General features: G+C 36.5%; 1 protein-coding gene across 1 annotated transcript; it reads left to right on the top strand.

Moving 5' to 3' along the window:
- The first annotated feature begins 2,065 nt into the window (after positions 1 to 2,065).
- LOC132047569 (uncharacterized) lies at positions 2,066 to 11,899 on the top strand. The gene is made up of 6 exons (XM_059438600.1): positions 2,066 to 2,641; positions 3,876 to 4,087; positions 10,365 to 10,650; positions 10,734 to 10,819; positions 10,925 to 11,016; positions 11,131 to 11,899. The coding sequence occupies exons 1-6, from the start codon at positions 2,285 to 2,287 to the stop codon at positions 11,391 to 11,393; spliced, it is 1,296 nt and encodes a 431-aa protein (XP_059294583.1). The 5' UTR covers positions 2,066 to 2,284; the 3' UTR covers positions 11,394 to 11,899.
- Positions 11,900 to 12,791: the final 892 nt, after the last annotated feature.

Here is a 12,791-nt window from a genome sequence, read left to right as displayed (position 1 = left end):
GGATTTTGCTAAAATGGGGAGAGAAAGAAGTCACGGATAGCATGAAAGCGGTGTACGATTTGATTACGCCATGGCTAAAGGGGTTTGGATCTTGGTTCAAAAATGGAAGGGATGAGAGAAAGAGACGAGGGAGAGGAGAGAGAAGAGGCGGCTGAAGATGTTAGGTTTTTTTTTTTTTTTAGGTTTGATTTGTTCCGAATGAAGGAAAGAAAAAAGTGGGCGGTTCAAGTTATTATTTTAAATGGTGAATTAAACATAGGGGCCGGTTTGAGATTGGGAATTAATTAGAGTATGGGCTAATGATCTGGCTAAAGATATTGGTCTTTCCTCCTTACTTTAATCATTTTTTGGGCTTCTAATATATACTATGTGAAATTGGATAGTAATTAGTAAATGATTTAACAAAGTAAAAATTGATTTAACGAGTACAAATAATGAACGATGACGGACCATTTAAAATTTGTAACAAAGTAATGAAAGTAAATAGTAGTAGAAAAATAAAATAGTGAAAACGAAATACTTAGCTCGTTAATTAATTTAGAAGCTCCGTAAAATAAATTGAAATAAGGAGAGACCCGGGTGTCAACATAAATTATTATTAATTTTGAGAATGTTCCACCGAAAAATGCTCTACCATCAGTTCAAATTAAGAAGAAGAAGAATAAAGCAGCGAAGAACATCCACTTTATTCCTTCTTTTTCACTATTCCTGATTCTTTTTGTTCTCTCTTTTCTTCACTAAGAACTCTCTCCATCTGCTCAAAAGCTAGAAAAAAAACGTGGCAATAAGAGAAAACATTGCTTTAAGAACGAGACGAAATGTGAACTACGATTAGAGAAAATTTGTAAAAATATGGCAACAAGTCAAGATTCATCAAAGAAAGAACTATGGAGTTCTATGATCACGAAGAAGGTAACAAGAATCCTAGTTGATTCAATATATAATATTACATAATACGGGAATTTTCAACATTAAGAGGTGCAATAATTGCCTATTTGTGAAAGACAGTGTCTCGGTTCAAAATTACTATTGGAAAAAAATTTCACAAACTTTAAATTATATTTCGCTTGAATTAATATTAGAAAAAGGAAATTAAACAATAAAAATGGAAAATAAATTTGGTCCATAACGATGATAAAACTTTCTTCAACTCTTTATTTGTAAGATGTACTTTACGTATAAGCACACAATATCAAAGTTCACTTGTAAAAATTAACTTTTCAAATTTAATTTCCCATCATTTACAATTCACACCACGCCTTATCTTTAATGCCCAACATCCCAAAGTCTTTAAAGCCCAACAAGAAGTCACACATTTTGTTTTGATGACTTATATATTCACAAGTCACATATTTGTCAAATTAGGGGTTAAAATGGTTACGAATGAAATAGCTGCTTATATTGACAATTTGCTTCAAATTTGTGGATTATCTATGCATTTAGCCTTTTATTTAGAATCAATTTTTTTTTTTTCAAAAGAGGAAAAAATGTGGCAAAACTGGAAGTACCAAAATGGCACATGCGAATATTCAAGTACCGAAGGGGGTAGGTAACATGGGCCATCACAGTGTCTTTAATTGGCTGCAGCGCAACAGTGACACACGTGTCACAAAACGACTGCACATGAAAGTGCAAACTCAAAGCCCCCCACTTTTCTCCTCTCCACAACTCGGCTTCTATTTCCTTTTTCTTTTTAAATAGTAGTAGCATTTTGTTGCGGAAAATTCTAAAAATATACAGTCAAAATAAAATTTTAAGGCACCTAATTCAATATATAATATTACATATACAACATTATATACGGGGGGAAAACACTATAAATAATATATTCCTCATGTATAAAAGTGTATAGAAGATGTTTACACCCAAATATTTTTTTCGCTTAAATTTTTTATTTTTAGTTTCCGATCGCAAAGACAAAGCCAAATAAATTTAATTAATTTTTTCGCTTATTTATTTTAAGATAAAATAGATACCAAAACTATTGCCAATGTTACTCAATCCAAATATTCTTAAATATTTTGCTCAATACATATAGGACGTAATTTCCTTTTTTAATTTTGCTTTTATTTATTTTTCCGCCATCAGAAACTCCGAAATCATCAACAAGTCATCGACGCCGAACAACAAGTTTCAACCCTCCACAAAACCTCAAAAACCCTAATCACTCAGATTTCAATACCTTGACACACTTCTCATTTCAACAAATCATTGCTAAATTTCACCAATTTACGCACAAAAAAAGAGTTTAAGCTCAGCTACTGCTCACAAATTGAGACTAATAATGTCAGGTTCTGGAAGCTTCGCGGTATCGCGAAGCCACAGCGGTGACAGATTTTATAACCCACCAATGCGCCGACAACAACAACAACAGCAGATGCTATTACAACAACAACAACAGTTACAGAAACAACAACAGCAGCAACAGTTGCAGAGAGCTACAGCTAAAGCTGATGTGGCGGCAGCTACTGCTGACGTGGCGGCGAACCGTACGGATTCGGATGATTCGACTAGTACATTGTCTAAAACGCCCTCCGTATGTTCGGCTTCGCCGCCAAGGCCGCCGCCTGTAAATGTGACTAATTTGGATCGGTTGATGGAATCTGTTACTCCTTTTGTGCCAGCTCAGCATTTTTCTGAGGTATAACAAGGGTTTGAGTTTTTTTATAGTTGGACAAATAAGCTAATACATTCATTTACAGCAACATTTTATGTTTTCGTAAATTTTATGCTTGCAAATGAGGCTAGAACTGCTTATAGATTTCAAGTTCTTATTTTTCATTGCACGTTTATGTTGTAGACCAAACAGGAGAGCCCAACCCAAAAGACTAGTTTGATAGGTGGGAGAGCCCATTTAGCCTTTAACCGATGAGGGACAATTGACACATAACATTTTCTCTTGCTAGTTGGAGCGGATTGGATATGGAATATTCATATCACCCGAACTAAACTAAACTAGTTCGGAATTGAAGCGGAGTAATTGTACTCTCATATTTAGGAAGGAAATGCTGTTTGATTTGCTTTTAAGATACATTGTCTAAGTTATAGGCTAATGCATTTTTTTTTTTTTTTTTAAAGTAACACAAGCTTTTAGAGGAATAATTTTTTTTTTTTTTTGCTCTGCTCAAACAATCATCATTGCTTGCAAATGAGGCGAGAGGTGCTTATAGATTTCAAGTTTTTATTTTTTGCTACTCGTTTCTCTTACTAGTTGGAGCGGAATGGATATTAAGTATTCATATAGCCGAACTGAATTAGTTCGGGATTTAAGTGTAGTAATTGTTGCAAAGGCCGTTGATTTAGGAAGCGAATGCTATTTGATTTGTGTTACAACCCAGGGAGAACCACACCCTAAAAGCTAGCTATTAAGGTGGGATAGCCCGAGGCTATATAAGCCCACACCAAGCACATACCAGTACCGATGTGGGACATAACATATCACCACGCTCCGCAGCCCCGTCCTTGACGGTTGTGCGCTAGACATTACTAGTCGCGGGCGAACACTGGCATACCGGCGTCACCATCCAAGGCACGACGGCACTAAGGGGTTGATTCTAATACCAATTGTTATAACCCAGGAAGAACCACACCCCGAAAGCTAGCTATTAAGGTGGGAGAACTCAAGACTATATAAGCCTACACCAAGCACATGCCAGTACCAATGTGGGACATAACAATTTTCTTTCAATATTTTTAAAATTTCTGATTTACATTTCAAGATTTTGTTTTTACTTCACAGTTCTCATACTTAGGAATCAAGTGCAATTAGATTTTTGATTGGTTTGTATTTATTGTGTGATTTATACGTAGTACTAAGAATGGAATAGCATCAAAGTAAAGAATATTTGTTGATTTATCAAGCTTTGTATGGACAGGTGAATGTAAGAGGCCGTAGAACTAGGGAAGCAGAGTCAACTATGTATTATTGCCTGGGGGATCTCTGGGAATCTTTTAGCGAGTGGAGTGTCTATGGTGTGGGCGTACCAGTATTGTTGAATGGAAAAGACTCAATTATACAATATTATGTACCTTTCTTATCCGGCATCCAGTTGTACGTAGATCCATCAAAGCCGTCTTCACGCCTTAGGTAAGTCAACTTTTGATGCTCTTTTTGTTTCTTCATGCTAATTTGTCTTGCCAATTGGTCTATACTTATTTGCTATTTCTCTTAATGCTTATTCTGCTTTCAAATGCCATCTAAATTGGTGTCCACTTAATTATTCTTCTTAGTTTTTTCAATTGCTTAGTCCAGTCTGAGTGGACTACAAACTGTTTCAATTGGCTAATTTGTCTTTCTAACTGTTTCAATTGGCTAATTCCTTGACATGAAGATATCAGATTGTTTCCATTTCTTATCAAATAGGAGGCTACTCCTCAGTTTTTTTTTTTTTCGTTGAAATTGGTAACGACTTGTATTAAAAGGAAAACTTAGCTACAAAGGAAGCTGAATTATAATCTTTACAACAAAAGTATAAGGAGCAGCCAACAAAAAACTTACACTTATCCTGTTAAATCTACTAGGTCTCCTATCTCCCCCCACAAATTTTCTTTACACCAAAAATAGAAGAGACTTAGGCCTCATTTGTTTCCACTAAGATTAAGACATCTAAATCTGAATATTAAGATGTGCATTAAGATTAAGACGTTTGAATCTGAATGCACATCTTAATATTCAGATGTGTCTCTAGATCTGAACACTGAATGATTAAGACTGTTTGTTCTCAATAGCTGAATGTGCATAATTTATCTTTTAAACGTAATCAATATAAAATTTAGATAAAATTAGGAATTAAACATTATACCAATAAAAATAATATAAATATCTCATTTCAGCAAAATATAATTATATTTTCATAGAATCTAATATTTTGAATATATACAAATAGAGTAAATTTTATGAAAGTGATTACTGAAGGAATTCTTTAACTTTTAGACATTATATGACATATTTTTAGTGGTTTGTTCTCTATACCTTAGCCAAAACGAAACAAAGAAATAAATTAATAAGGAAAATAGATGAGGAATAAAGTTGAATGAAGATCTTCTCCAGAACATGGTGACAATATTATCAAGTAATAGTAGTATATGCCTAAGTTGCACGGACTCTTCATTTTTGCTGCCGAACCCGTGGCTACACGACTCAGTTGCGGGTGCGGGATTCGGTCAATCCACATCAGATGCTTTGGCCAGAGTCCATGCACAAATTTTGTTTTTTTTTGGGGGGGGGGGGGGTACCTTCACCTCTTGGTCAATATTTGCTATTTATAGATGTTTTCTTTCTTATAGGAAGTAGGCATCTAAATTAATTATTAGCATGTTGATTCTTTGACAATTAATTTATGTTTTTTTTTAAAACTCCCATCTTGGTAAAATGAAAGATTGAATTTAAACAACATACATGCAAGTTTTCCACATATATCTCTCAAAATTTAGAATATCTTTATAGCTCTATTTTTATAATTTGAATTTTTTTAGCCGAATCCCACCACTCATATCCATACTTGGATCCGTACCCCCGAATCTTAAAATTTAGATCGAATCCGACCCTCGTACCCCATGTGTGTTGGATACCCGCACCCAAGTCCGAGCAACTTAGGTAGACACACATCAACTAAACAATTAAGGATTTAGAATTTTATCTGTCAAAGAGGAAAAAGGTTTTGGTTGCCGATTGATAGTTGGATAGGAGAGTGAGGCGTGAAATTGTTTTGCAGGGAAGAAGACGATGAAGCGTGAAATTTGGCGGAAATAGTGCTGAATTTATTTTAAGAGTCCGAATTGTGTTAAGACTTGGTTTCAACTGTGATTGATTCAGATCCATTCAGACTCATTTAGAGCTTTTAAAAAGGAAGAAAACAAATGCACTTAATGGGCTGGATCTGAATAATTAAGATTCACGCTTAAAAAACAAACACACTTAATGGCTGAGATCTAAATGATTAAGATTCAGACCTTCATTAAGTGCAAACAAATGAGGCCTTAGACAAGGCATCCTAATTTTCTGGATAGAACTGCTAGTATCCTCAAAATATCTAGAGTTCCTTTCCTTCCATATTGTCCACCATACACAAGCTGGGATAATCTGCCACCAGTCTTCTTCTCCACTTCTCTTCCCTACACTCTTCCAGCATTTGAGAAGCTCCACTAGTAGTATTAGGCATAGTCCAATTAATATCAATGGTACAAAAGAACATGTGCCACAAATTTGTAGTTGTCTTGCAGTGTAAAAAAAGGTGCTTGTTGGTTTCACCATCTTGACCACATAAGGAACATCTTGAACAAATCTGAAGACCTCTTCTTTGTGATTTCTCTTGGTCAGGCATGCCCTCCTTCCAACCAACCAAACAAAACAAGAGACCTTGAAAGGGATTTTTACTTTTCAAATGAGTTTCCTGGGCCAAATCTCAATCAGGGGTGATCCATGGTTGAGGTTCCAGTAAACAGACTTAACAGAGAAAGTTCCTTTGTTGTTCAATCTCCATTGAGTCTGTCAGGATAAGCTGAAGTTCCTCCAAAGGAAGCTAAGAGTTGGAGCATGTTGGTTAGGCTTTCAATTTTCCAATCATTGAGAGTTCTTCTGAAAATAAGATCCCAACCTTGAGGACTCCAGACCTGACTGATTTGTGTTTGAGCTTGGAGGCTTATAGAGTATAAGTCAGGAAAAGTGGATTGTAGGTTGTTATGACCAATCCAGTGATTTACCCCAAAAGTAGTTTTCTGCCATCACCCACTATGATATCTGCATTAGCCCAGAATTCATTCCACTGGATTCTAATAGATTTCCATACACTTCAAAAGCTCTCCTATTTTCTCCCTCCATATTATCCACAATAGTGCTTATGGAGCAACACGCAAAGCCGGTGTCTTCTTTTTCATCCTCTAAAGGCCCAGTAATGCATTCTTCAGTCTTCACAGTAGCCTACATAGTCCATTGTATCCTGAACCATCTTAAGATCTCCCACCATGGACGTGCTGCTACCTGACAGTGCAGTAAGAAAGGACGAGTGTTTACACATGAAGCACCAACTAGTATATGTAATCCTCCTCTTCCTCTAAGTTTTTGGCCGTCAGATTCACATCTTTAGCTGTCACATGTGATGATTGTTCAATTGCCGCATAATGCTCAGAGAAATGAACCATTGCAATAGAAATACTCCAAAAGTATAGCAACAACCTTTCATTTTGGTTCTTTTCATTTCTTTAAGAAGTCACCCCCTTACCAAGAGACTTTAATAACTGCGCATACCAAAAGTTGGGTGTTGAGATGATTAGGCCGAAAAGAAGCTTCGGAGGGAATAGGATTCACATGAAATCATGGATTTTATGATGTTGAAGTTTGGTTAAGGCACTAACTGCTATTCAGTAGTCATTTATGGGAATATCTTCTTGTTGCCAATGATGCCTTAAAATAGAAGGAGGGATTGTTATATTACTCCGTGTAAATTTGCTTAGGATAGAGATTTATTCTGTTGATAACTTAAAAGGTTTACTAAATTGCATGTGATGTTTTATATTGCAGTCCATTATTTTGTCCACATCATCTATCTATGATCTCTAACTCTTGGACTGATAATCTCATATAAGTGTTGTGGCTGTGCGATGTAACAACATACCCAACATACCCAGTGAAATCCCACAAGTGGGGTCTGGGGAGGGTGGTGTGTACGCAGCCTTACCCCTTCCTTGTGAAGGTAGATATATGTTCATAGAAAATTTTATGCTGCTTCTTGAACAAAAAAGTTAAAAGCATAGATGCTATATTTGGTTGCATTCGATGAAAATCATTTGGCCAATTTTCCATTTTCTAGAAGCTATGGATGCACTTAACCTGTAACATAGACAAATCCGTGATTGTAAATTCAGTAATTAACTAATTCTCTTATAGTAATCCACAACTGTAGAAATGTGGACTTAGCGAAGAACAAAACACAATGGGTGCAAATTATTCACTAGGTGACACGGACTAGTTGAAACTAAGATTAGTCATTGCCACAATTATATTAGTTCCATGTATGACACGAATCTTGTTAAATTTGGTTGGAGACGACATGACATTGTTGAGATCTCTACTTTTAAGTCAAATTGTTGAGCAATGAAATAGAACAGTCCCAAATAGAATCCAACTAGTTAGGACTGAGTCACCAATTCAAAAGACCAGTTTGGATAGAGGCATAGTTATTGTTAGTAAACTACAAGTATGTCTTGCATATATAATGACTTCACATTTTTGCCGTGATAGTGTATTGAGAATACCAAACTTCATGGGTGCATTAAATTGTTTAGGATTTACCTTCATGATGGTTCTTGGTGGTGTTAACATTTTCCGGTTTTGCAATTGAATCAGCGAGCGAGCATGCATTCTAACCATATGCTGTAATGTTATGGAGTTTTTTCTATACTAGTAAAGCACAAATATGTCTTGCATATTCTGTCTTCGAAAATGAATTGAGGTTACAAATTTGATGGATGCCTTTAAATATCTATCTTGCTTGGTGTTGGACTGTCGGTATTAAAAAGTTTTAAAATTTTTGGACTGAATCTGAGTTGGTATGATTCCTGAAATCTAGACCTACGAAGATAAATCATAAAAGAAAAGTGAGACTTATCTGAATAATGCATGCGACATCCTTAATGAGAATCCTTTAAGGCCGCTATGGTTCCTGGCGTTCTCCAAAACAGAAGATTATTTCTTAAGCAAAACATTGTGTTAGTATACTCATATGAGTTAATATACTAATCAAAAACAGTAAATGCTAGTGGTTAATATACTCATTTGACATCAGCAGTGCCTTTATGTTTCACTTGAGGGTTGTCGGATACTTTCATTTGCCGGTCGTCAATTATAGGCCCAAAAAAGAAACCTTGTTTGTGTAAAAATATCTATCAGAAATGAAAGTAGCAAGTAGCAGTGATATACAGCGTTTCACTGGCTTGCTCTCTCTTGATCATACTCACCACAAACTCAAGCTTGTATTGTTAATGACAAAAATATCAGGTTATATGATTAAAAAAAAAAAAAAAAATACTCCACTAGGTAATATTATCAAATTGCACTAGTTAAATCTGTTGTGTTGATTAAAATCTGCTTGTAACTTGCTGTGTGGAAAAACTTCTTGGAGAACTAGAAGTAACCAAGCAGCAGTAATCCCTGTGTTTAGCTGACTCATTCCATGAACAAATCAAAGTTCCATTTGATCTTTGAATTGATTCGTGGTCAGTTGATGTATGCTACTTGTAATTGCTGCTCTTTCTTCTGATACTAGTTAATCTTAAAAAGTTATAATGAAATGATAGAGTAGCATGTTGTTTATGTTGCAACCACAAGTTTTTTATCACATTTGCCATGACTTGTTCGAGCACTGTTGAAATTCCAGTCTGGATGCCCTTTTAGCTTCATTATTATTCAACTACTAGCGACATTTTAACATCTTTCACATCATCTCACTATCCATTTAAAGCATTTTTTACTCGATTGAATTAACACCAGTCCTGAAAGTAGATGCATTGTGCTCTCATTATTTTACTATTACTTTCTGCTCTGTGGAGGGTGTGCTATAAAATGCGACTGGATGTCATCCTACAAGCTTACCTGGATAGGATACTCAGTGATTCTCTTGCTTGTTAAATTGTTTCTGAGGCACCCATCATTTTCACAAGTTTCTGGGCTAACTTCTGCAACTCATCTTGGTGCTGCTAATCCTTTTTATGAAACTAAACTTTTGGGTTCCAAGGCAAACTTTTGCGTAGACAACTATGGGCCTTTTATCTGTTTGACACTTTCCATAGGCTAGCGCAATGGTTGATGTTAGAGATTCATGATCTGTTTCATGATATTACCATTTCGTGGTAATCCAACAGACATGCCAAATTAGCGCAGGTTTCCAATGTTCTGGGGTTTATTTATTGTGATACCTGTGACTTGTGAGATGGGAACCTGAGCAGCACCTGAAAATGGTTCAGTGAGAAACAGGGTTAGCTTCAGAACTTTAGAATCCACTTTAGCTACTGAAGTGGCTAAAGTTACTTGGGACTTGACATCATCCATATATGATGGTGAGACTTGTTCTTTTAGTACTTATCTGGACCTGTTCTTCAGGGAAACTGTAATTCGAAGAAGCTTGTTAGCATATTATGTATTTTACTTATCAGGAAACAAAAATTAATGTGTTTGGTTCAAGCAGATTAACTGATTGCTGCAAATTATCAGCCTTTTTTACTTGTACGATTGTCTGTTATTGCGAGTATTAATTGGATATTTTAGCTAATGTTTCTTTTTTTTTTCACCTAAAGAAAACTTCAATGTGCACGGCTGGGTATTTAACATGCATCCTACCTTATATCTTGTGCTCTTTTGTTTTGCCCAGGAGGCCTGGTGAAGAGGGTGATGCTGACTCATCAAGGGAGACCAGCAGTGGTGGAAGCAGTGACTGTGAAGTGGACAGGCGGTCCAAATCCTCTTCCGATGGGCTGTGGAACCAGCATAGCCTTGTAAATCAAAATGCGCAGCGACTAAATAGACTGTCGTTGAGAGATAAGGCAGTCACGGGTTCATCGAGCGATGAAGCTGAAATTTCTAATTCTCTTGGGCAACTCATGTTTGAGTATTTGGAGCATGAGCAACCACACCATCGGAGACCATTGGCTGACAAGGTACATCACTTTGTTAGTGTTTGAAAAGAATCCGCATCTTTGTCCTAAATGGTTTTGTTCAGCAATCTTGTCTTCTTTTTCAGATAGCAGCTTTGGCATCTCAATTTCCAGAGCTGAAGAAGTGCAGGAGCTGTGATTTACTGCCTTCTAGTTGGATATCTGTAGCTTGGTGTGTTTACTATCCTGTAGGACTTTTGAGTAATCTGCAACATGATCAGGATACTTGAAGCTCTTATTTTGCATTTTAGTTTGCCACTGACCCAGTATATTGTAGGTACCCAATATATAGAATACCTGTGGGTCCCACATTGCGGGATCTGGATGCTTCTTTCCTAACCTTTCATTCTTTGTCCACACAATCCAGAGGTACGTGCTGTCCACTCTATGTTGCACAACAGACAGAATCATGTATTCGTTTTATGCATGTGTGTTTCTACTTCCCTGTGCTTATTCTGAAGTACTGTTTATGTCATTTCCCAGCTTTGAACGCAGTTCAACCACGCTACCATGGTGCAACTGGCAGGAAAGTTCTTGGAAATGTAAATGCATGCTCAAGAATTTCTTTACCGGTCTTTGGCCTTGCTACATACAAACTGAAAGGCTCAATCTTGAGTCCATGTGGACCTCACGAATCCGAGCAAGAAAATTGTCTATTGCAAGCTGCAGACAGTTGGCTTCGGCTCTTGCAGGTTATCCTTCCCGATTACCAGTTTTTCCGTGTGCACTATTCTCCATGGAGATGACACAGCTCTTGATGCTCCTAATTGTCTGCTGATCATCGGGGGAGAAGTTTAGATTATCAGTTTGGTTAAAAAGTTCTGAGATCTAAAACCCCAGACTCTGACCAACTAAGCTTGGTCTATGATCCATATCTCCGTTCAGCCTCCCATTCTAGGGGTGGGAAGGTTTTTGTTTTGAATTGGAGAAAAAGCTTAGACGGGGCTGAGAACTCTCAGATAGTGAGTCTATTTGACTCTCACAGTGGAAAAGTTGCTTCGTTGTACTTTATGATTGTTTCCTGAAATGTGGCAGGAATCCTCATCCCTGTTTACCCTGCCTGTTTTGCTTTGCTGGGTGGCTAAAATATTATGATCTTATATGGATAGGGATGTGGTCTTTGTTCAGTCAGGAGCAGAAGTTCTTGACAAGTGATGGTGATGAAAAATTTGGAACCTGTATTTTGGATTGCACATACAAATTGATATAAGTACTTATAGTTTTGTCAAATTTATACAACCAATATGCTGCATTTCTGATTCCAATCTCGTGATTTCTTTCCTTCTGTTCTTCAATTTGCATCTTTAGATGTCCATAGGCTTGAGGATCCACGGAACGTCGTGCAGTAACTCAGTTGCAGAAATGCTTGCCTCTGGTCTATGGTACCAAGTATTACCAAACTGCTATAGATGTTCATGCCAAGAGTTGCATATGCAGCTGAATGATTTCTGAGTTTGTGTTGAAGACATTGTGCTGCTATTTAATAGATTATGATCAAATTTATGGGTCATATTTTTCTTTTTACCTCTTCTCTTGCATGCTTCGTAGAGTCTTAACTGGAATGGTGCATGAGAGTTGGTTTTTCTGTGCAGCAGGAGAATTTATTCAATAACTCATTAGTGGGAAATGCAATGGTAGGAGATTGACCTATCAATACCTTAAGTTATACAGTAACCATACAATATTTTGTTGGGTTTGTAACAACGGTGAAGCTTTTGGGTATAGGAAAAGAATGCTCTTCCATGACCTAAAAGATGGTTTTGCCTTTTTTTTTTCTTGTTTGCATAAAGCTAATTCTTCTTGTAAGTTTATCTATATCTTATAAATTCTACTCATCTCTGGATAACAACAGTCGGAAGAAGTAGAACAAACGAACTTTTAAAAAGCTAGTCAGTTTCATATACAAGGTCGCAAAAACTAGTGGAATCGTGAGAAGGAAAAGAACAAGTTACTTGCAGGATACTCCCAATTTATTTTGGTTGATGAGATTAAAACAAAATCAGGCATAGATAAGCTGGTGCCAATATTTAGTACTGTAGATATTTTGATTGGATGCACTAATCCAATATAATAAGCAACTTCCAACAACTTGAATTCATGGATTAATTTTGGTTAAAGAACTAAAAGGCTTTGAGTCAGAGCTT

Source organism: Lycium ferocissimum, chromosome 1, assembly GCF_029784015.1.
Source record: "Lycium ferocissimum isolate CSIRO_LF1 chromosome 1, AGI_CSIRO_Lferr_CH_V1, whole genome shotgun sequence".
NCBI lineage: Eukaryota > Viridiplantae > Streptophyta > Magnoliopsida > Solanales > Solanaceae > Lycium > Lycium ferocissimum.
This window is presented reverse-complemented; position numbering and strand designations above follow the sequence as displayed.

Bases quoted from the DNA above. Each gene is read 5' to 3' on its own strand.
- LOC132047569 (XM_059438600.1), top strand. From the start codon at position 2,285: ATGTCAGGTTCTGGAAGCTTCGCGGTATCGCGAAGCCACAGCGGTGAC. The intron at 2,642-3,875 runs GTATAACAAGGG...TTGTATGGACAG, and splicing joins CAGCTCAGCATTTTTCTGAG to GTGAATGTAAGAGGCCGTAG. The intron at 4,088-10,364 runs GTAAGTCAACTT...TGTTTTGCCCAG, and splicing joins AAGCCGTCTTCACGCCTTAG to GAGGCCTGGTGAAGAGGGTG.